The sequence below is a fragment of the Vidua chalybeata genome, chromosome 7, assembly GCF_026979565.1.
Source record: "Vidua chalybeata isolate OUT-0048 chromosome 7, bVidCha1 merged haplotype, whole genome shotgun sequence".
Classification (NCBI taxonomy): Eukaryota; Metazoa; Chordata; class Aves; order Passeriformes; family Viduidae; genus Vidua; species Vidua chalybeata.
In genome coordinates, this window is record NC_071536.1 from 34,041,130 (window position 1) to 34,066,506 (window position 25,377).

At 36.5% G+C, this 25,377-nt stretch overlaps 1 protein-coding gene across 1 annotated transcript in view; it reads right to left on the reverse strand.

The window, feature by feature from the left end:
* Window positions 1–25,377, reverse strand: part of LRP1B (LDL receptor related protein 1B) — a 632,825-nt gene that overhangs the window by 30,879 nt on the left and 576,569 nt on the right. Inside the window, exons 73-83 of the mRNA XM_053947419.1 lie at window positions 24,934–25,056; window positions 24,548–24,685; window positions 23,892–24,026; window positions 23,085–23,204; window positions 21,683–21,924; window positions 15,796–16,019; window positions 15,483–15,589; window positions 13,679–13,795; window positions 11,840–12,013; window positions 11,204–11,329; window positions 3,779–3,943 (exon numbers count right to left, since the gene is read on the reverse strand). Coding sequence (XP_053803394.1) covers window positions 3,779–3,943; window positions 11,204–11,329; window positions 11,840–12,013; window positions 13,679–13,795; window positions 15,483–15,589; window positions 15,796–16,019; window positions 21,683–21,924; window positions 23,085–23,204; window positions 23,892–24,026; window positions 24,548–24,685; window positions 24,934–25,056 — 1,671 coding nt within the window. The remainder of the gene's footprint in view (window positions 1–3,778; window positions 3,944–11,203; window positions 11,330–11,839; window positions 12,014–13,678; window positions 13,796–15,482; window positions 15,590–15,795; window positions 16,020–21,682; window positions 21,925–23,084; window positions 23,205–23,891; window positions 24,027–24,547; window positions 24,686–24,933; window positions 25,057–25,377) is intronic.

The following is a 25,377-nucleotide window of genomic DNA, read 5'->3' on the forward strand; positions in this document are numbered from 1 at the left end:
GGAAAGAGAAGAGGACTTACACATCCACTAGAACACACACATTCACCAGAAGATTATTTTGTATGCTGCATCATTTTATTTGGATCAGAATATGATCAGTTCATTCCCAGGAAATCTCCTCATTTTTTTTTGAGCCAGAAATGATCAGTAAGGAAATTCCCTGACTCCTGAGGAAGCTTCCAGCTGCGGGGACACTTTGGAAGCATCATCTCATGAGGCTGAAATTGCTGGCAGCCCCTAAGCTCTCCAGAGGCCACGTGTACAAAATGACACTTGTGAGATTGACTGCATCAAAGCTGTTAGAATAACATGTCAGAATTGACAAGGGCAATTCAAGCCTCCAAGGAAGAGAGGGTCAAGCAAGCTGAAATGATCACAGGTCATTTGTATCTTGCAGATGGGTTTAGATTGGCACTGGCACATGTATGGCTTCTGCAACTTCCAGAGGAAAACTTGTCATCATTTTGAACAAAAATACACTTTAAGAAAAGGCAAGGTTGGGAAAACATGTAGAACTTGATTGCATGAGTTTAGCAGGTCAGTTTGATGAGTCAGATGTATAATGGATCAGAAGGATGACTGCTGCTTGTTGAGGAGGTGTTTGTGAGCACAGACAGCAACAGCACAGTAGATCAAAGTCAAACGATATGAGCTGACTTAATTTTAAAATAGTAATCTTACACTTCACAGAGATTGAGGGAGTTTACCAAAACCAGTTTGCAATATTCCTATTGAAACATGGGGATTTAAAGGATGTATCACTTGTAGGCCTGGTTTAGTGGGGCACCTGGCAGAGCTGGGTTAAGCTGGACTCAACCTCAGAGGTCTTTTCCAGTCTTAAAGATTCTATGATTCTATTGCTGTCAGACAGACCAACCTGATAGGACAAGCTACAGATCTAGACAAAATATAATGCTGAAGTTCTAAAACCATTAAGGAGAAACTGAGCAGTTCCTGGTAATAAAAAAAGTTTTCATTCCTATGTGTAGAAATGTACAAGAATAAAATAATGACAAACTAACGACTCCCACGTGAGCCTGGCACAGCAGATCAGCTCTGGCTGGGAGGCTGAGACGAGGAGAAGGCTGGTCTGGATTTTACACCCTCAGTCCAACTGCAAAGGGCTTGTCCATTCCCTGCAGCTAAAAGTGCCCTGCCCTATTCAAGGGCTGTGTATCCGACTGGAAAGATGAAATGGTTGCTGCAAAAATACTGGAGGAATTAAGCTATCTTGGTTTAATTGCATTTTTCAATGCTTTTGGGGAGTCCAGTGTAACTTCTCTCTGTAAAACATGGAACACACTTAGCACATCATGGGCTGGATTAAGCTGTGATAAGGGGCATCTCAATGGCATGCTAGTTTGTTTCAGTAACACACGATTTATGGACTGATAGAGATAAGAAATGCAGCCTGATAAGAAATAGAGATTTCCTCTTAATAGAATATTTACCAGGTCCAGGGGCTAGGCATGCAAGGAAGATGAGATGCACATCAACTTGAACATTTTTTTCTGGAATATTGGATGGAGTCACTGTGATTTAGAAAGATACAAGGTCTTTCTTCCACATTTCCAGCACATGAAAGTTATGGTGTGGGCTTCAAGGCATGGCTACCCTCATGAATTGGAAATGGCAGGTAGGACATCTGGTTAACTTGAAATATGGCTATTAAAAATTTGATGAAACTAAATGGAGCCAGCACAGCAGAAGAATAGTCCTATCAGTGGGTGTGCAGAGGTACAGCCATCAGACCCAACTCTGTGCTGGTGTCAGCTCTTAAAGGCTACAATGTGTGCTACAATAAACTCCAGCTGCTGTTAAAGATTCAGATTCCCCCAAATGAGGCAGCTGAACAATGAAATGTGGACTGTGGTGACACCCATGCTGGCTCTCCTGATGCATTTTAGTACAGATATGTCATTCCATTTGGGACCAAGCATCAGGCTGATTCCTGCCCTCCTTAAGCTGATTCCTTCATCCCCAGGCTGATTCCTGCCTCCTCTGACTGATTTCTGCCCTCCCCAGGCTGATTCCTGCCCTCCCCAGGCCCATGCTAAGAATTCAACGAGGTGTATTGTAGACCCTGCTCATATCTTGCCTAAACCCACTGGTGGCAAAACCACTAATTGTTTTAGCAAGGCTGGGAGATTTCAGAGGCTGGATTTAGCAGGAAAATGAAAATTAAAAATATCCATGCAGTAGCATAGCTGTGTGAGCACAGCAAGTGTGATCTGCCTGGGAAAGGGAAAACAAACTGCTGGAGGTGAGTGAGCCCTGTGGCTACTGCCAAAAAAAAAGGATTAAATAAATCCCTGGGGTCTCTGCAGGACTCACAACAGAGCTGAGTTCCAGGAGCCAAGTTATTAATTTTATTAAGCCTTTTAACCCCACAAAAGAATCAATTAGATGCCAGACATGTAAAAATGTGGGAATAAACATCCTCTCTTCAGATGATGAGGAAGCTCTGCACACCATTTAAACCATCACTTCCACTCACTTCCATGTCCTTACTTAGCATTTATTGATCTCAACACATTGATAAAAATCTCTGCTTATCACTTGTGCCAGTAGTTCCATCAGCTGTTAGGAGCAGTTTAAAGTCTAATTAATCAACTTCCAGTACAAGTAATTCTCATTTTCTGATATTTAGTCATTATTATGAACAACATTATTAACCCTCAACGACTCAGAACTGAAAGAATAAATTACTAGACTTGCATTCCCTGGGAATTTTGCCACCACACCTCAGTCAATGGGAGGAGGCTCCAGAGAAGCCAGCAAGTGGGGCTAAATTAGCAAATTACATAGGCTAATGTTAATTAGTAAGGAGCATCATGGAAATCTTTACAATCTAAGCCCTCTCTGCCATGGAAACTCAGATACAGAATTCTGCATTACAAGGAGGAAACTCTGATGAGCAGTCACAAACTTCTCAATGTCAGGTGCCTGGACTTTTTTCAGAGGGTGGTGGCCACTTCATCACACAGGAGAAAATGATTCACAGCATCTTAAGCGGATGAAAGTTTCTGAGAAGGAGGTAGCAAACTCTTCTCCAGCTCTTGTATTTTGAATCAAATATTTAAATATTCATTGAAGCAGAAAATAGAGTTCTACTTCTCCTTTCTCACAGAATTGCTACATTTTAGAGTACTTCTTTTTACACTTTTCCTCTCTAGCCCAAACATTACACAAGATACAAAAGCTTATGTGTTAGGAACAAAGATCAATTGTCAAATGCCTGCTTTTTAACAGGATAAACCCCCTGAACCCAGGAGATGCAATTTCAAGTTCCTTCAGGAAAATGAAGGAGATGAGTTCTCATCAACAAAGTCTTCCTGAGAATTAGGTGAGTAAAATTCCTATTTGGTGAACTCCAGTAAGACAAAGGTAAAGGATTGAGGTCAGGTATTTAAGCAAATATCTCTGTGTATGCACATATAAATTTAGGGGGTGAATTGATATAAATTGAGAGAAGAAGAAATCTGAACTTGCTGAAGATGTAGCTTGACTGGACATTTTGCTTTACAATTCCACTGCTACACCACAACACATGAGTCTTCACACTGAATATTTACTTATATTCTTTCTCCTTTTTCTGGTATACAGTTTAATTGTGCTGAAACTCCCAGATAAGTGTGTGTAATATGCTGATATTATTTTGCATATTGTTTAAGTACAGACAAAGCAAATAAAGAGAAAAAGAAAAAAAATTAAACGAACAAATTCAAGCATTTAATGCAGGTATAACAGCAAGATAGAACTGTTCAGAAATACTTACCAAGGAGAGAGGCCCCACAGGTTCCCCCATTCTGGCAGTAGTTGTAGCAGTGATTGGTTTCACACCTTTCACCAGAGTAGCTTGGCCAGCAGTGGCATCGGGCATCCCCCTTCTCATTTATAATGCACTTCCCTCCGTTCTCACAGGTTAATTTACAGCTGTCATCTGCAGCAAGAGCACACACAGCTTCAACAACCCCAGCCCCATGAAATGGCAAAACAGAACCTTGCCTCAAACACAGCCACGGATCTCTGTCAGCGAGGGGCAGAATATCACTCTTCACAATGGAGAAAGAAACTATGCCTGCTGTTTGCACAGTGACAGAAAAATCCCCACAACTGGGGACCATAAACCCTGGAAAGGCTCCCAGGAGCTGTAGAGCTGGTGGGAGCTCTTGCATGTCACAGGGAAGTTGGCCTCCCTAGGATCTAAGTGAGTAATGATAGTATGAATTCTTGTTTGAAATTATAATTCCAAGTTTGAGAATTGGGAAATTGAATGCTGGCTTCATCTAGGAGACCTCGGAAAACTTCTCAGTCATTTTCTTGTGACTTCAGCCCTTTTTAATTAGCCTTTTTTTGGATTTCTCTTCCACACTCTCTGCTAACTAACAGCCTTCTTAACTAAGCCCCGTCCAAAATATTTAAAAGGAAATTATTTAGCCTTTAAATCCTCTTCCAAAATTGGTATTTGCATACAAACCTGTTTCTCATAAGTCACATTTTCTGCTAATTTATTTTTTTTCTGTTCAGACTGTAAAATCCCTGAGAAGGGAAGCTGCCTGCTGCTCTGCAATCACATTTCTTATGGCAGTGCCACCCTCTTAGTGATGCAGTATAAGGGGACACAAACTCTGATCAGGCCAGACTCAATCCTCATGTAAAGCTCTTGTGTAATTAGAGTTGTGCCTCTCTTCAAAACACTGTGAACAGTAAACCTCTATTAATTTCAATGAACAAGGTACAAAATCACTCAATGATAACAACAGCAAATTAATTCTAGATGAGTACACATATAATGCTCAAACACACAAACAACTGTAATCCTAGAGAAGCAGAAAAGCACCTTTCCAGCCCAAATCATACTTTCAGCAACGGGACTTCATTTGTCACGTAGCAAAACAATTCTGTGAAGCCAGACTGCTTCCTAACTAATCCAGGAATTTAGCCAACATGGCTTTAAACAAAAGAGATGCCACAAGAACTTTTCAATAATGCATCCACCAGCTGCAGGAGTGTTGCTGAATTCATCTGCTTTAGTCAAACAATTCATGAAAAAGAGTCCAAGTTCCTATTTATCCCTTTGTGGTTGAGGTCTAACACTGGCACGGCACAGGCACAGCACCTCCTTTGAGGTTTAATGAAACACATTGTGTTGCAAGTGCAGAGCTTAGCAGTGTTGGATGTTCTCTACCTGGCCAGTTCTCTCCAGAAAGAACTCTGTAAAACCCAGGAACACAACTGTGCTTGTGCAGAGCCCTTTCTTTGATGCTGCCAAGTCTCTCTCTCTCCTGCCTGTGCGCACCCCTCCTCAGCAGGGTCTAAGACTCCTTTCACAGCCAGTGCTGAGATGGTGCAGACACAAAACCTGGGATCAAACCTATTTAAACAAAACTTCTGGAAACTGTCATCTTTCAGATAGTTGTAACCTTCTAAAATTAAGCTGCAACTAAATTTCCCATGATGGACTGACCAGCGCCTCATTATTTCCCGAGTTTTACAATAAAAATATGAAATCCTGTTTTCACTTGATTTTTTGGTATCCATCCTGTATAAATACAATTGCTGTAAGAAAGCTACTTTGTATTTGGGAGTTTGAGGATGCTTCAGTGTTTTATTAATTTGGGTGGTTCATTAAATCCTTTGATGTTCCATGAACCGTTCTTTGGTTACTCATTATAGAAGTTGTTTGAATGGATAATGTAGCATATCTTATTGGAGAGAAGGCCTATTTTTGTTTTGCTTAGCTTATCTGTTTTACTTATCATTACTCATGAGTTTATGGAGTAGAACTTGGCAAAAACAGAATAAATAACAGTGAAGTACAGACAACTGCTCATTTTTATGAACCTTTCTGATAGTGCATTAAAAGCATGTTCTATTTCTTTTTTTGAGCAATTCCACAAAATTAAGATATAAAATTTGGGGGGAAAAATGGAAATTATTACTGATTTTGTTCTCTATGAAACATTTTGAATTCAAGACTTTCAGTACAACTCTAATATGAAAAGAAAAAATCTAATACAGCAATTTTGGACTTTCAATAAGCTGAGAAAGAAGATTGAAAGATGCAATGGAAAAGGCAGTTTTAAAATAGTGTATTAGACTTGAAAAATATATGGGGTGTAATGCTGCTGCTTTGGTGTCTGGAGGTAAATACAAGAAACAAATTACACGGATTCACATCAGCTGAGCACAAAAGGGGATGACATGCCTGCCTTTGTGTGGGAGACACGAGCAGAACAGTTCCATAGGAGAAGACAGGAAGAAAAGGAATACAGGAGAAAAATACAGAAGAATTAGTAGAAAAAGTTGAATACAGTTAATTGGAATTACTGAATAAATACCTCAGAAAGAAGAAGTGGGAAGAGGTCTAGCAAGTGCCCACCCTTGGAACAAACTTGTTAAAAAGACAAAATCAGAAAAGTTTCTAACTCCAGTTTCAATGCTGCTCTGAGCTTACTAAACTCAGACTTAAAGACCTCTCAGCTGCTCCTTTCACTTCTGAAATGACAGAGGTATATAATTTCAATTGTTATCCTACCTCTAGTCTAGCTACTGAATCTCTCTAACATGAAAGAAAGAAAGGATTACAGATCACGTAATTTTATATATTCTCCCCTAATCTGGATATTTAGTCTTCTGCTGCCTTGTTTTGCTATTTCAATCTTAACATGTTTAATACAGAATCAAAGAATTTTGATTTGCCATTTCTCTTATGATTTTCTTCCCAGTAAAACTGACAGAAACATTAGTAGACTTTGTCTTATCAGCTTCATCTTTGACTCTTCCCTTTTACTGGAAGCAAAAGGAAAATCTTACAAAGAATAAACACTGATAAAACAGCAAACCAAAGCTTTGTGAACTCTACTGGTATTTTTTTCTTTCACTTGTTCAATTTTTTTGACATTCCATTCCTCTCCCCTATTTAGACAAGACACACCTTTTATTGACATTTCTATAACAACCCTATTCTTTCTTGAGAAAAATACATCTTTTTGCTATTTTCTCCTTTTTGAAGTATTCCCCATTTTCTGGACAAAACAAGTTAAATGGGGAGATGATGTTACAGAGCACAAGGCTCGGGACCTATGTCCTTTGGGACAAGAACAGTTTTCCCCACAGTGGGAAATACTCATCCCATGGGGCAGAAAGTTATTTGCTCTTGGCTCTCCCTTGGACAAAGATGTAGCTCATCCTTTACTGAGCAGAATGCACCTCATAAAGACAGAGAGCAGAGTTTTAATGTTGAGGTAAGGTTCTATAAATCTTCCTTCAGATGAGCGTCGTACTACACCTGCCAATTCGCCATATGCCGAAAAGTATCAGAACAAGTTGTTCTCCCCAAATTTTGTCTGAAGGCTGCAAGACAGATGCTCCTCTTTGTTTTTCCTTCACATTTTTTTTTCCTCTTAAGACATCTGTTTTCTTTACAATTTTAAAAGGAAAAGAATGGCTAAGAAAACAATGCAGAGTGAGAAAATCTAGCTGGCACCCATTTTCTTCTGAACTAGGAAACAATAACCCCTTTGTAAATACAGAAGAAATGCTGTAAACAGAAGATTTCTTTTCAAACCAGGAGCAGATTTCTTTGCAACCACTGTTTTTTGGTGGTTTTTGGTGGTTTTTTTTTTTTTTTTTTTTTTTTTTTTTTTTTTTAATCTAAGAAGTTTGGAAAACAGAAGAACCCCCAGGAAGATATCATGGACCAAACTGCAGTAGCTCCTCCTCCCTAAGGCAGACTTTGGGGTTGAAAAAGAAGGCACACAGGGATGAACCTCTCCAACCCCAGCCAAAGCACCTCCTCTGCCTGCAATCTCTGTATGCACTGGGCAAGTCCCCACAGAGACGTGCTGAGGGAAGCAACATGATAAATTAAATGTTTCATCTCTCTTCAGAAGCAACACCAGTTCTGAGTCTTTGGAATTTTTTCCTCAGGCTTTCCATTCAACCAAAAGAACAGAAATGCTCCCCTCTTAAGAGGAAAGTGATGAATGTGAGGCTCCAGAACAGGGAACTCTTGGAAGTTTTTATTACTCTTGCTCCTTCAGCTGTGGGACTCAACATCTTCCTCCAGTGCAAGTCTCTCTGTTTTCATCCTCTGGGTACATTTTTAGCTTCATTGTGCTACAGACAATTAGATACAAGAAACCCAATATATGCAAATCCAGGGGTCTCTCTTAGGAAAATGAGGTGGTACGCTGCTCTTTCCTCTGCTCTAACTAAAGGGTACTTTCTAAACTGAAAAAGTCCTGCCTGTTTCAGTCAATAAATAAACCCCAAAAGAACTCTGGTTTGTCAGTCACTCACAATGATCCAGGGAGAAATGGATCATTGTGGAGATGGAAGCTTATCTCAAAAACACTGGAACTTGTACTCACTTGGTTATAAAAAAACCTTCCCAGTGATGCAACACACCCATATGTTGCAATGACTCCAGCTTGAAAACTCCAAATCAAACCCAGAAGTTGTTTCTCCTCAGTTGCTTGAGGTGTCTGAGGCAATCTGGATTCAGTCCTACAGAAAGCCACTGAGGATTCAACATTTAAAATTCCTCATGTATGGCCGATGAGAAAAAAAAAAAACAAAACAATGGACCAAGCCAGGAGTAGCAGTATGCAGAATTTTAGGACTTAGCTAATTTTCTTCTGATTAAAAAAAAAAAAAAAAAAGGAAGAAACTGAACAATCTAAAGAACAAAAATCTGAGCCAGTTTTTGGGATGTAGCACAAGGAACAGAACAAGACTGAGATTACCTTGCAGTCACCAACCATTATGGTAGACAGACTAAGAGACATTGAATTGAAATGGAGAAGGCTGTCCCATTTTGGCTCTGCCAAGTCATGGAAATCTATCAGTAGTTTCCTTACTGCATTTAAAAAGACTTAAAAACCACTCAAAGACATTTAAAATATTATGAATAGTCAAGATCCTACTATTTTCTATTGTAACCTGAATTATATATTATTCAAAAAGTACAGTTCAACCCTACAAGTTCTTGATATCCACAATTGCTAGTAATTTCTAAGAGTAAAAGACTTCCTACATGACCTAAAATAGCTGTGTGCAAGCACAATAAAACCAGAACACCTCAAAAACCAGAAGGCCACCAAAATCAACAAGAATATTTTGACTGACTTTGAATCAGGACCTGATTGCACAATAACAGAAAAAAAAAAAAGTCTGTATAAGCTCCCTTTGGATTGTCAGGTCACCCTTAAACAGTACACAGTCAATTGAGGCAGGATTTTCTGTTTGGGTTTATTGACGTCCTTAACTGTGCCAAAAATGCTCTGAAGAGCTTTAAACAAGCTGAATGTGTGGGGTCTGGAATATTCACATACATTTTCTAGATCTTCATCAGAAAGGGAAAACTGCAGCTCCTAGTTTTTATTCCATATTTTATAACCTCCTAAAGGAAAAGAACCTGATTTATAAATTGATTTTTCGTTGGTTTGCAGGCTATTGGTGACCTAAGAATGGCAAGTGACTGTCAGTCAGCAGTTAATTATACATCTGTATCAGTTCAACATGCTGATCTTGGGGTCAACACTGATATTTTCAGAAATCTCTGCTGGTCCTTGGAAGATGAAGTGGAGTTTCAGCAAGAGACAAACATTTGACATCCACTTCCACTTAAAAAAAAAATCAAAATAGTGCAGAAAAATAGAGTATGCTGTAATACAGAAGTGTCAATTCATAATTTGTAATCTGTGATATTACAAAACTTGATGTCTACTATTACAAAAATAAAATAGATGAAAAAAAGTAAGAAAAAGCCTACATTAGGCATTACTTTAAACATAATTGTAAACAAAAAACTAAGGAAACACTTATTCAGCAGCCCTTTAAAAAGTCATAACAGATATTGCAGCCATGGGAAGGTACTGAAAATTATCAATATATTAAAAATGCTTCTCTAGGCATTTTCTGTCTACCCATAAAAATTTATAACAAGTCATTTAAAAACCTCTTCAGTTCTCTCTTTAATAAAAACACACATTCCTGAAAACATTACCACAGCATAATCCTTTGCCCACAAGTGAAAATGGAGCATTACTGAAATTATGAGTTCAAACTGGTACAAGTCAGCAGTGAAAACAAATTTATTTTATTTGTCCATTCTTCAGCACCTAAGAAGTAACTATAAGTAATTTGAAATAATTTTTGGCAGTGCTGTAACAGCAGAAATTCTTGACACGTGTCCACTTGAGATGGACAAAGAGCTGACCCTTGGGCAGGGAGGGTGTTTAGACTGATTTGTGTCCAGAGTTGGACAGTTTTATTCATACCACATCATGAACCTCTAAAACACAGTCTTGTTAATTCAATATTTAAAGCCTAGGCAGTATAGATCAATGAGATTTTCTTCAGAGAATTATGACATTTCAGGTAAATTAATTTAATGGCTAAATTGAGCACTTTAAGCACAGAGGATCTCACCAAAATATCCATCACTTGCACTTCTGAGCCTGGAATTAAACTTCAGAAAAACATCCTAATACACATAATACACACAAGAAATGCTATTCTGTGATTTCTGGAACATTTACAAATTCAAGCTGGCTAAGAAATCATTCAAGTAGTGTGACCAAGCTAGGTTTGGACTAAATTAAAGACATTTTAAAGTGCTTAATAATCTTCTATGGAAAAGATTCCCTCCCCATTCCTAAAACACAGCAAGAACTTAAAGGCTCTTTTCTCATGAATTCTGGTTTCCAGTGTCTCAGTATTAGTCATTACAGAGGTTCCCAGAATATATAACTTTAGATAAAAATGCTGCAGGGTTTTTTTCTTTCTTTGACTGTTACTTCAAAGTCATTATTATTTGCTATGTTGCTCTTGCTGCCTTTTCACCATTGCTGCAGTGTTTTTTTTTCTCCTGAATGACTCACATTTAATTTGGGATCCAAAACACCTCAGTGCTTTTCAAACTTCTCTTGGCCAGTATTTATACCCACTCACTTTTAAGTATCATCTTATATCACTTAAGCTGAAAGCTCATTTTTCATTTTGATGAATATTAGCAGGGGAGATATTTTTTTGAATCAGGGGTTTTGTTTCTCCACCTTTCAGTTTCAGCTAATTAATGTGTGTATTGAACAACATCACAAAACTCTGCACTCACAGCCAGCCTGGCTTTTTGCAATGACCAAAACTGACCAGCTGTTTATTTTCTGGTTTTCCTGCAGTGTTCAGTACCTACCTAGGAGGCTCTGATCAATGCATGTTCCATTCATCAACGCCTTTCCTTCTGGACAAGCACATGTTGCACCAGAAGGGTTGAGTAAACAAATGAATTCACACGTCAGGTCCAAGCAGGGGTTAGGCACTGTTTAAAAAGACAACATATTAGAAATATTGATTTTTAAAATTATTTAATAAATTCAGAGGTATGTTCTAAAGCTAAGAAAAGATAAATAATCAGATACAAAAATTCTGATACACTTCCACTTCCCAGGACATCAACAGCCTCAAGTCTGTGAACCCACTCCCCCAAAAAGCAATGCAAGACCCACAGAAGGACAGAATTAATTCCATTACCAAGAAATGTATTGGTAACATGGAGTAAGAAATTTCACCTGCTTCTGGATAGAGGGATTGTTATTCATCTCTCCTCTAATTTTTTTATATCTCAGTTACTGTGCAGGTACCAAGGGCATTTCTGTACAAATTTGTCCAGCATCCTTTCAAATGGGTGCAAACGCATCAAAATGATATAAAGAAATATGACTAAATCTATTTTCAGTGTGTACAATCAGGCTCTGGTTTATGTTTACACAACTTGGTTACTTTTTTTCCCCCCTGAGGTGATAAATTTAAAGTAATTATGCTTACTCACAGTCCGTTTGTTTGTAGCGGTGAAAAATCAAGGCACTTTTTGCTTTATCAACATCCACACTGAGATATTCCACAAGGCTCTTGCCAAATTTGTGCACTCTAAATGCACCATTTTTAGGGCCTGCTCCATATATGTAATCCTCAAAAATGTCAATTCTATGTGGATGCAGTAAACCTTGAGTAAAAATGGATAGCGAATACAAATATATATTCATATTCAAATAAACAACTATTTAAAATAAAAACGTCAGTTCATTACTGTGATTAACACCTAAGGACATTATCTTTCAGACAGCTTGTTTGGTCCTCACAAAAATTACCTTTAAAAAAGCAATCTTCCTCAAAGGAACTCTTCCCATTTTGCAGGCAACTTAAATGTCAAGATTTTTATCAGTTTTCCACAAAATTGAGCCTCAGAAACTGGCTGATCATTGAAAAAAAATAAAGGAACTCCATAGTAACAGCTCACTAATTAGAACAGACTTGTTCTACTTGCTGTACCTGAAGTACAACACTTTAACTAGATGTATGTGACAAAGAAGAAAGAGGTCATTTTGCTTCACATCAAAGAAATTATTCTGACAAAACATTTCTTCAGCTCCTTCCTAACATATTTGAAATGCTAGGTTTTCTCCTACACTTGGTTTAATTCATAATTTTAGTAAATTAATGCAAAAGAAATTGTTAACTCTACCAACTCCTCACTTTTTAAGAGCTCTGTGGGCCTATTAGGCCATCAGTTGGATTTCCTGTTTTATTTCCATTGTATTTACTTAATTTCATCAATCAGCCTTTATTTCTTCCTATTGTTCTTTCATGCTCTCAGTGTTTGGTACTCAGTATTTAATTTTCAAAAAAATATGTATGAATTCTTATTAATACCTTAAGGTTTATTTAATTCAATGGGTTGAAGGTTTTAGTCTCATTGCAAAGCAATTTCTAAACTCCCCCAATTTTCCTTTGGTAAGAGGAGGTTGTGGTCAGACCCCTACCCTCAAAGTGATCTCTCTTCAGATGATTATATTCATGGATATTGATACAAATTGTGGAATAAAATGCTTTTAAACCAAAATAAAAGTATTTCAAACTTGTCCTGCCCAATTAGGATTATGGGAGATTCCTCCTAGTATATTCCAGAATATCCTGGGGAATTCTGGGTTAAAACACTCAGGAGCACCAGGTATAACAACAGCCTGACAATTCTCCAGAACTAGCTGCCCACTAAGCAATCCTCTCAAAAAGGCTGCTTTCAAATCTTTTTTTTAATGTGTCCCTTTTATTTTCTACTCAAATTTCATAAATTTCTTACTTAACAAATTGTTAAAAAGCCATTGTGCAATTGAAAACAGTTTGCTTCACCAGAATCTCCTTTTTTATCAAAAGGAACTTTCTTCATTCACATTCTGCTAGCAGAATTCTGTGATTAGTCCCTGACCTGAAAGCCAAGCCCATTATTCTCCCAGAACTGATTCAGATCAACTGTTCTACAACCCCTGAAACTCCAATTCAATGCAGGCAGCTCTAATATAAGTCCAAATGAGATCAAGCCTAAATATTAATCACAATGTTACTCAATAGTACCTAAACTTGGAGAACTGCACACAGATCTTTGAATCTTTGTTCCCCTAAGGTAGTTTTATTAGATTATCTTAAAGCTGAAATTTTCTTTATCTTATCTAAAACACTTGCTTAGATAAGGTTTGAAGCATTGTCTAACAAAAGCACAAAATATTACTCAATAAGCACTGCTTTTTGCTTACATAGTTCCTCTGAATAGTGAAACTTCAGTCAAATAAAATAAAATAAAATAGGAATCATGTTATACCAAGGCTCTCCATACCTTGTTTTGTGCTCACAGACACAACTGAGTCGGACCCATCAAACAGAACACTGCCAATAACAGACAACTCAAAATCAGCCCAGAACAAGCGCTGGCTGAACTGATCAACTACGAGACCTACAAAGGAGATAAAGTTCAAATAGGAACATAAAACCTGAAAAAAATTAATATTTGTCTATAATTCTACATGTTTATGTCATTCATATTCTTATGTATACAAAATATTGCAGCAATGAAAAGATTTGACTGGAAAACAAAGCAAATAAAATATTACATCTCTCACTTAAACCTTCCCCTTGGGGCAACCATGGTTTTTTACTTTCTTTACCTTACTCTGGCCAAGGTCAGCACCTTTTCTAGCCCATTCTTCTCAGGGATAGAAATACCAGGTGGGAATTAAATATAGACTCAAATCCTCTAACCTGTTCTCCCAACCAAAATCTAATATGCCAATTGCACCAGTGTGATCCCATGTTAAAAACAAGGTATTCAGAATTCATGGAGTCTTTGCACCCTGCTTCCATACATATTTAATTCTGTTCTCATTTTTATCACCAATACTTCCCATGCAGTCTTGCAGAATTAAAAATCAGATTATTTTAACTACATTACTTCTGCAAAACTTAAACAGCAATATTGGCAGATATATAGCTATATATATATATTTATCTGTATATGAAAAGAAAACAAAAGAGAATAAAAGATCAATGACATTATAAATTGTTAAATCAAGTAGTCCATGCTTCATAGAGGAAGATTAAATGGTTAATATGCCATTTTAGGTCATGTTAAAAACTTCAGCCTGAAGAAAATATTGAAACCATAAAATAATTTAATTCTGAGCTTTTGAAGTTGCAGTGCATCTTTAATAAGAATGGGAAAAGGTATTTTTTCTTCCTATTTATGTAAGTAGGTAAGTCAGAAAAAAATGCATCAAAAGAAATTATACATAACAGTGAAAACACTCCTCTCAAGGTCATAAATTAATCAGCTACAGATAGATGAGAGGAAGTGGAGAAATTCTGACTCACAGACCAGTGAAATATATTTACATTTAAAACTCCATTAAAAAAAAACCAAAAAAACCCCAAAAACTCTTGTAAAGAAACACTGGTATTCAGGGATATGGCTAAAGAGAATAATTTCTGGCAAAAGGCAATCACCATGTGTCAGTTCTGTGTGATCCATGGGACCTGTAAGGGGAATGCTTTAGAAGCAGTCCCCACTCTCCAGATTTAATTTATTCTTTGCATTTTAATGAGAAGATTTAAATACAAATTAATACATAACTAGTATTCTCAAAGTATCTTTCATGGTATCAGAGATAAAAGAAGTACTTCTATTTGTTTTATACATATAACACTCCTGTGATAGTAATTTCTGTGTGAATCCTATGAAGTCAGGCCCAAATGCTCAAATTCTCACTCCCTCTTATTTGAAATAGGAAAGCCATATGTGGTAATAAATTTAAAAACATTGTAAACAAAATTAGTAAAGTCTCATTTGGGAGGAAATATTAAAGGCTTGAACTCTTTCTCCCTCTATATGGGCCTGTGTTAAATATCTGACAAAAACTTTAAAAACTCCATGAACATCTATTTCCTACCATGTAGTAAAGGAAGAAAACATAGAAGGATGTTACTAAATTATTTCCAGTCAGTAAATATAAGAAAATGCCCATTCCTTGGGTGTTTTTTTCAGGTTTTTTTGGTTGTTGTTGCTTTGTTTTGGTTTTTTTAACTGAGAGACTGAAATCCTCCTGATTTAGTGAGTACCAGATATTTGGGAAAAATAAGGTGTTTACCTGTAGGTCTTTGCAGGTTCTTTTGAACCAGTATCCTTCTCAGAGTACCATCCATAGATGATTCCTCTATGTGAGACCGATCCCCAATAACTGTCCAGTACATCATCCTGAAAGTGTTAAACACAAAAATTAACCTAAATGCTGGCACAGAGCCTCAAAACACTTCACTGATGCTCAATTGTTGAGAGCCTTTCAGCATTCCTGCAGAGTGGAGGTCTTGGTTTACATTTAGGTAAGCTGAGAAAGAAATTAAGTAAACAACTTGAAATTTTATTTGAATTACCAAATCAGAGAGGTGTTGAAGGATACATACCCCTTTTTAGGATTTACAGCAATTGCATATGGCTCTCCTGCAATGCTGGTGAGGAGCCTGGTGCAGTTGGGTCCCTTCAGCTGTCCCACATTGATGGAGTACCTGAGGCTGGTCCAGTGAGTCGTGTAGTAGCTGAACCAATGCATTCGGGAATGATCAGTCCAGTAAATATTCCCAGCCACCCAGTCCACAGCAATGCCCCTGGGCCTTTTGAACTCTGGACACTAAAAGGAACAGATGTTGCAGTCAGATTTGTGGAAATGGCCTTCCACAGCAGCTGCACAGCCACAGATTCCTGTCATTTTTTCAGAAACACTGCACTGGAAAGATTTAAACTGCACCTGCAGGAGTTCAGCTCTGAGGGATCTGCTGATCCTCTATTCCACGCAGAGGAACAAGTCAATGCTTCAAATCTGTTCTCTCAAGTTTAAGGCTACCCACATTAGGGAAAAGTCACTTTGACATCCACTACTTGAACTATTGATACTGAAGGAAATAAGTGTTTTGGACTGTAAATTGAAAGTGAAGGAAAAGGAAGATTTAAGAATATGCAGCTATTTTATTCCATGGTGTTCCATGCCAAAGCCCTCAGTGAAAACAGCATGAGCCCATCCTGAGGAGAGGGTAGAGAAAATCTGCATTAGAAAACTGCATAAAATTCCCTCTGTATTCATGAATATTCATCTTCACACATAAAAGATGCTTGACTGATTATAACATTAAATTTATCAACTGCAGGATCGCTATCATTTTTTTTTTTTCATCATGATTAAGGCTTAGCTCTGAAAGATGTTCCTAAGGACAGGAGTTCATATTGCAAATAGGAGAACTATATGAACAACTCTAAAGTTTACTGGAATTCCTGCAGAAATGAGGATTACCCAACTCTTTCTAACATGAATGCAGTGTATCATAAAAACCTCAAGACCAGCATAAGCTATAAATACACATACAGTTGTTTGCCTATTTACTTATAACTATATCAAATTAAATTATGAAAAAAACCCAGATATTCTTTAAAAAATGAAGGAATGAAATACTACCAAGACACATAACTGAAAACCAGGAAAGAAAATCCTAAAATAACTTATTTTCCTTAAGTGCCAGAGTTCCCTAATACCACAAGAATTTTTTAGACTATTTTCATCATAAAATAAAGGTCATTTCATTCTCTAGGTGAAATAATAGGACCACAAAGGTGAATTTAGAGAGTTCGTTGCTCATAAACTTTTAATTCTGCAAAAAGTTCATAGAAGGTATGCTTTATAGATATGTAGAACCTTGATTTTCTATTTAGAGGAATAGTAAAGCAGCAAAATCAATCACTGCATTTACAAAACAGTATTTCTTTAAAAACAGGGTCACAGTTTATTTTTAAAGTGAAATAAAATATTGTACCATAATTCTTTGGTATGAGATGATGACAGTGGTGGCATATGCTTCCACAAATAACAGAATTATTTTTTTAAGTGTAGCATTTGCATACAACAAACTTTTTTCTTCTTTACTATCCAAGCAACATTCACAGAAAGGACCAGATACCAAAAAAAGAGGTATTTCCAGGTAAGACTAATTGTCTTTTTAGTCCAAAATCCTTTTAGTTCTGGGCAATATTCAGGCACCTGACTCAAGAAACTTCTCATACCTGGAGATCTGTTTGGATACTACAAGGATGAATGGTTTACAATGCTGGAACAAAATATTCTTTTAAAAGGAAAGCATCTGCCATGGCCAGAAAAAAGCCTCTCAATTTTTTTTTTTTTTTTTTTTTTTACTGTTCAAACCCACAGTTTACGATAAGACTCTTTTTTGAGAGCCTGGAAAGACCCAGATGGGAGTTGCCAAGCAGACTGAGAGATGTTTCCCAAAAAAGGTGGTTCTAGAAGCAGATGAGACATCCTACAAAAACTGGAGAATGAGGATGGGGTTGTTGAGGAATACTGACCCTGTCTCCTCAACCAGACAGGAAAAGTAAAGCTCCAGTAATGCTGGGGGAATATTAAAGATCAAATGAAGAAGGAGATGAACAGAAGAAATGTCAAGGAGCCATGTGGTGTAAGAGATTTTAAAAAAAGAGGAAAAAACCCACTAGCTGATGCTGTGGCTGTGCAATTTCCAGTTGTGTTCATTAAGTTGCAGCTACATCATATTTGTGAGGTCTTCAGCATCTTCTCACACTGTCTAGCAAAATTGCTAACTGGAAATGAGCTCTTACCTAATAGCTTATTTGGATTATGTTAATTTTGATGAATAATTCTGCATACAAAATAAGGATGAAAATACAGGAAGAAAATCACATTAATGTTTTCTGCAGTGATTTTAGCCCACTTTGATGCTAATTATAATGTGCTACAACTTATTAGAAAAACTGGGGTTTGAAAGCTAATTGCCTTTCACAGTTTGGAAGTCTCTGCACAGCTACAGACCATGGCAGATCAATGACTTTTGATTGGAACTGCTGTCTTTTGTAAATTCTGTTTTCAAGGTAAAGAATTAATAACAAAAAACAAACCCAACAAATGAACAAACACAAAAAAAAAAAAGAAGCTGAAGTAACAACTTGGATCTGGAAACCTTTATCATATAATGGCAGATTACTGATGTTTAGCCCCTACAGCTGAGTTTGACTGAAGAAAATATGTTGCACATGCAATAGGAATGCATGCCTTTGCAATGTTTAACAGGAAGAATAAATCTAATTTGTATTATAAGCACATATGAAGCAGTATTTTATCTTATTTATTTTGCAGATATTTTGGGTATGGAATTGCTGTGGAACAAAGTAAAGGAATATTTTATTTTGCCTAAAATATCTTCATTAAAAATAATACATTATCTAATGTCATATTACTAGAACAGTAAAAAGAAATTAAAAACAACAAAATGTTTAGATTTTTGCCCACTGAAACACAACATTTTTGTTGATAGATGAGCATCCCAGTGGGTGCAGTAATTCACCAAACTACCACTTGTATTACATAAAGTAGGATCACTTATAAACCCAAACCAGCTGATTCCAGAAAGAGTCTTCTAAGTATATAAACTTCATCCAGACAGAGCTGTAGCTCTAAATAAACTCCTGCTGTTCAGAGAAAATGGGCTGGAAGCAGTTTGCATTCACAGGGGTGCACTGGGCCCAGGGGCAAGGGTTGGGAAACAGAGTGGACTCATCCCGAGGGTGGTTAAGGGTTCTTGTGAAGCTCTCAGAACTCTGGGGCTGGAGCAGGCTGCCCATAAACTGACTGGATACACTACAAAACCTGTGCTTTTCTTCCTGTTAGATGGTATCATCATTTTCATGTTTTTGTCCTCTTCCATAAAATAAAGCACTTGAGCTGAAGTGTGGGGTGGCTCCGTGTTCATTGTTCACCTCAGATAACTTCTGCAGCTCTCTCCAAGGATTAGGCAGCAAAAAGCTGCTCCAGTTATCACCAACTCACTCTGACTGCCTGCACTCGGCTGGGATGAAATCCTCTTCTGCATCTGTCAATAAACTCTGAAGAGCTGATATTTACTATTTCCTTTAATGCTTGAATTTGTACCAGTCTTAAACCCCTTTTCACAGAAAATCAGGAGAGCTACTTAAAGCTATTCTCTGAGGAAGGCTCTTGATATGCTAATTCTGTGGAGCAATTTCAGTTGAGATGGATTTTTGCATTAATGTAATTACCTGAAAATGCAGGTGACTTTGTTCAAGTTTACTGTCCTGATTTACATATCAAAGTCTAGATATAAAAGTTATAATTTAACCTTTGAAAATTTATCCATTAAAAAAAAAAAGAAAACTTGGGTTAAAATTAAGGAATTCTCAAGCTTTTTAAAGCCAAATTTCAGTGACAATATTAAAGCAACACTATAAAACCAATTAACCTATTGATCAGCTGCAAATAAGGCAACAATATTAGAATATTAATGAGATAACACTGGGAAAATAACTGAATAGTTAAGCACAATGAGAAGCAAATATTTCACAAATATAAACGAGAAGTGTCCAAGATCTATTCAAAGACAGTGTGCGCATTTTCCACATTCAGATTTGTAATCTGAATTCTTATGTTGGATCAAACATTGTCACAAGGACCTACGTGCACTGAAGAGACAGGGGAACATGGGGTATAAAGAAAAACATCATTTTTTCAATATCTTTGAATCAAAAAGGAAGTGACTAAAAGATCTTCTCAGATAACAGTGAAAAGGGATACAAAAAGTGAAAACTATTTCAGTATATTAGGGAAATACTAATTCTAACAATATTTTTTCTCTATTAGTTTAAACAGGGAGACAGTGACAAATGAGCTGTGAAAATTTCAGTCCCTGGACTATGAAGATGTCTGAAGGAAGCTTATGCTCCATTTCATGGATCTCTAAGAAAGTGTTAGATCTTTTAGAGAGGCTGCAGGTCAGCAAGCTGCTCTTGCTGCAGAATGCACCTGCAGATTGCCCCCAAAAAGAAAAAAAAAAAAAAAAAAAAATAACACCACCACCTTCTCAACACTAACTTTACAAGGTTTCACACTTTCATTATTTTCTAATGAATAACTCGATACAGAGATCTGCTAATCAGGAGTTTTCAAACAGAAATGTACACCACATTTAAATGAGAAAAACTCCATGGCAGAATTACTCCACATCTTCAATACAGGTATCCTTCTGCAAAATTCAAATGATAGCGCTGACCTGTTAGGGTTCCTAGGCATTATTTTGTACTTCAGATCTACATTCCATACACGTTCTCTGAACGAAATCTAGACACTTCTGCTGGGCAGGTGGGAGTGTTGGTTTGAAACCACTCTTATAAAGATGCAACAACAGATTCCAGATATCTTCAGGGCCCATTGGTGCCTACATCAGGAGGCTTTTTGCCCTGCTGGTGTCAAAGGTCAGGAATGTCATTCCTTTGGAGAGGAAATATCCTTGGGTGGAATGTACTCAGAAGTGGTTTCAGAAGTGCATGAATTATAGATGAAAGATTGGGCTACTGTTGCTACTCCTGTTTATTCTGGGTGCATAAAAGCAGGCATGTGATGGGAGGTCATCACTGTTACCTCTCCTAAGTTTAAGGAAACGTGAAACAGCCAGAGAGGTGTTTTTTCTAACTGGCCAAAAAAAAAAATTAAAAACTCTATTCTGCTATCAAATTCAATGAAGATTAAAAAAACCCAAATCTAAATTTACAGCATTATAGAAACAGCAATGCAAAGACCACATTGCTATCTTCAGTTCAGCAATATCACTTCCTAGAGAATTTTGTAGAAACATTTTAGGCAAAATGAGTAACAACCTGCATTTATTTTATTTTCAAGTAAAGACCACTTAAAATTACCCAAGCTTATGAAAATATACATTTCTGTTGCAAAGCCTAAACCTACATTTATGCTTATCCAAAATAAGATACTATGAAGTTCAACAAAAACAGGAGTAAATACCAATTGTTCTAACGTTTAAATGTATGTCATAACGTTGCCAATATTATTGTCTATATGATCTCTGTAGAAATTAAATTAAATTGTGTTTAATATTCATTTTCTGTCTTCCAAAGATTTGAAATTCATGGCTTTCTTCTTCTATATATTATATTCTTCCCTTTTCCCTGTTGAAATAAAAAATCTCACTGGTATACAGCCTTCTCAATGTACTAATATAGTGATTACTTCTCTGCAGGAAAGTTTTTCAAATCCTACAATTTCGTTGTCTTGGAGACTTTACCAAATCTGTCAGAGTCTTGAACAGAAAAGCTTTAGTAGCCATATATATCACTGAAATAAAATCATTCTCAGATAGACATTTTAATTTACTGAATCAGCCCATGCTATTATAGAAGAGTCAGAATAGAAAAAATAAATTGTATTAAATTTGTGTGATTTAATCTTTGATTTTGATCACTTACTATCAAGCCACTGTTACTCTGCCTTCTCTCTCTGTCGTGAAGTTTTCTGTAGAAAATCCCTCCTGGATTAAATTGAGTGCTCCAAACAATCATATCCCCTTGAAAATATGCATCCATTCCAGTTATCCTTGAATTGTGTTCAATATGTGATATTTGCTGATGAGCATCACTGTAGTTGAATGGATATGCAAAACCCAGGATGTCAGTGTCATTAGCAACATAGAGAACTTGATCTTCAGAGCCTAGGGATTATTATAATGAAACAAAAATAAGGTAAATGTCAACTAATGCAAAATCAGTGTGTTTTACTCAAGTAGCTTTTCGGCGCTCAGCTGATATAATTTCTGAGGTTAAAATTATTTTCTGGTTGTTGAAGACTGTAGAAGCACCTACACTCTGGGAAATAAATGCAACTCTTGATATTCTGATATCAACATATCAACTTCAGTGCTCACCAAGTACACAGTGAGACACCCAGGACTACATTTTAAGGTGTATGTAATATTAAAATTTGAATATTTTAAAGCAGTATACAAAAATACACGATATTATGCATTCAGCCCATATGAATCCCATATGAATCCCATATCCCATATATGCATGCTGTCTTAGAGGGTCCTAAATGTATACATTAAAGGAACAGAGAACTGTCAATAAACATGGTTTTAAATTGCTCAGTGGGAAATTAGGAGTGGAATGATTTTATCTTTAGTGAAGGCTGTTGACTGCAACAGAACCTGTGTCTTACATCTCCTCATTTCAGATAGCCAGATACCATCTTGATCCAGATGTTGTAAAGTATATTATTCATAAGAAAATGTTCTCTAATATCAATTAATTGTGTTTTGAGAAAGCGAAAATCTGCTTGATAATTTAGAATGTATTTGGATTATTTTTATTTCCCCATTCATATTGCAATTATCCATAGAGAATCAATTTAAAATGTCTGTCCAACACACTTCCTCCTTATGAGTATGAAATATCAAACATCATTTGTTCCCTTCCTCCTGATAAATGCAAGAACAAAGAGGAGGTTGGTTAAAGCAAATATCAGGGAGGAAAGAAGGAAGCATGAACTGTATTACAATGGAAATTAAGCTGGTGGACAATTCAGATTTAGGATAATGATTCCCAGATTTTTAAATTATAAGCCCCCAGAATTATGTCTGTGTTCCTATAATAACAAACCATTATCTTCAATTAGTAATCCTATTTGTTCCCATGTCATAATCTGATTTCTTTAGTAACAGGCAGTGATGCCAAACCCTGAGAGAGTCCATGTTATGTGTGAAATACTAATGACTCATTAATATGATCTTCCCATGGCAAATTTGCTTCAAAAAATATGGACAAGCTATATAACAAATGACAGCACTGTCTCTTTTGATTTTTACAGCCTTACCCTTTGCTATGCAACTGTTGTTCCTCTCCTTGTAATTTTTCTCACACGCACATCTGTAAGAGCCCTTTAAATTATGGCAGTGTTGGGAGCAGGTACCAAATACCATACATTCATTGATATCTATGGAGAAAAAATTGTAATTTATATACCTGTAGTTCAGTACACTACTATTTAACATGCTCATACAGCCATGGAACAAAGCAGATGAGCAAAGATGAACAAACAAACTCAAATATTTTCCTGCTCACCAGTGTGGCACCATACATATTAAGACTACATTTTTTAAGGAAATTCACTTTCTATCTGTTTACCTTGATTTCAGTTTTGTATTATGCATCTTCATTCTTTTAAGCATCTCAAAATATTCTCATATGCCAACCTCAATACCAATGTTAAATAATCTACTAGACATTAAAAAAATCCATTTAGCCCTTAAATTATTTAATAGCCTGACTTGAACCTCTTGACATTCTAACAACTTATGTTAAATCAGTTGTTCTTAACAACTAATGCTAAATCTTTGATAACCTCTCCAGGTAAAATGTATGAATCTACATTTTGTAAATACTTTCTGGTGGCTTTTTTGTTTTTGTTGTGTTGTTTTTTTTTTTTTTTTTTTTTTGTTTTGTTTTTTGTTTTTGTTTTTGTTTTTTCCTTTTCTTTTCTTAATCCCATAGCTATCAAACAGCTTTTACTCTGTGGAAAAAGAAAAACTCCAAACATGATACGTATCTTCTTCTCCAGCACAGAAAATTGACTACAGAATTTTAATACTTCACAACAAGGGAAGATGGAAAATATCTGTACCTTCACATTGTCTGTTCCTCCTGTTTCTCTGAAATCCAGGTTTACACTGACACAATAGGGATGATTTTGTTTGATTACAGAATGCATCATCTCCACAAGGATTCACATTATCTTCACATGTATATTCAGCGATGCCTAAACATAAACAAAATGTCTTAAAAAATCCCTGATTTCAACACTTTGTTCAAAGTGTTAAAAATTACATCTAATTTAACAACAACAACTATCAAATTCATCTTTCTGTTTAAAGAGCATCAGGTAAATTTTTAACAAATAAATGACATTATAGTGTTTATCTACAGCTGCATGATTTAATGTATTATATTTTATGCAATGACTGTATTTAGCTGAGATACATTTCCCATCAAGAATTTAATACTTAATTTTTTCTTGTTGCAAATATGAAACAATACAATCAACTTGTACTTAAATTTTGTAAAGAACTCGTAACTACACCAAAAAAGCTCTACAAATTGAATTGCTACCAAATTTGCCTTGCTCCTGTGCTACAGGATTTCATCCAATTTTAACTAAAAAAAGGAACTACGTTAAACTGAGTTCTGTATTGTTTAATAGGTCTTGCACAGATGAATGTCTTGGCTAATTGTTTATTTTCTGCTACAATCAAGAGAACAGATCTTGCCAGCCCAACTCACTTATTTTGCAGTCTTGCTCATCTGAGCCATCTCCACAGTCATCAAACCAGTCACACTGCAGCTCCATGGGAATGCACTTCTTGTCATTGCAAGCAAACTCATCTTTTTTACACGGTCTGGCTTTATACGTGATTTTGTCTACATAATTACAGGTCGATAAGAGAAAAAATAAATCAGTATTTAGGATTCTCAGGTTATTTTAGACACATACAAATGGGAATCACCGCCAAGCATTAGGCAACTGGAAATTAAATTCTTTTGGTTTCAAATTCTGATCTGCTAACCTGCAGTTCAGCTTTACTGAAGGACAAGCAGATCTGGGTAACAAAGTTTGCCTTCAAGGTGTTTTCTCTGCTCAGAATGCCTAGAAAGGCAATATCACCTACCACAGTGATCTTCATCTGAGTTATCTCCGCAGTCATCGACCTCGTTGCAAATCTGCTCAGGCCGCAGACAAACCCTGTTGTTTCTACATCTGTAGGGCCTTGTTGGAGGGCAGGGAAACTTTACTGCACAGCAAAGAGAAGAAGCAGCTGTTACCCAGCTGTTAGTCCTTTTTTATGACACCTCAAAGCCAGATGTGTGTTGGCATTCTAAGTACTTCGCTTAGAGGTTTTGTGTGATAAGGGTGATTTATACCTTTTTTTTTTGAGAACTAGTAAATATGGCAGAAAAATAGCAAAAGAAAGATGAAGTATAATGATGCTCAATATTACATCATACAAGTAACTTTTTGCTCCCTCTGTGGGTTTCCTACAGAAAAGTTTCATTTCTCAAAAACAGAAAATATCAAATATCTGAAATTACATGAAAAGCAATAACAAAAGAAA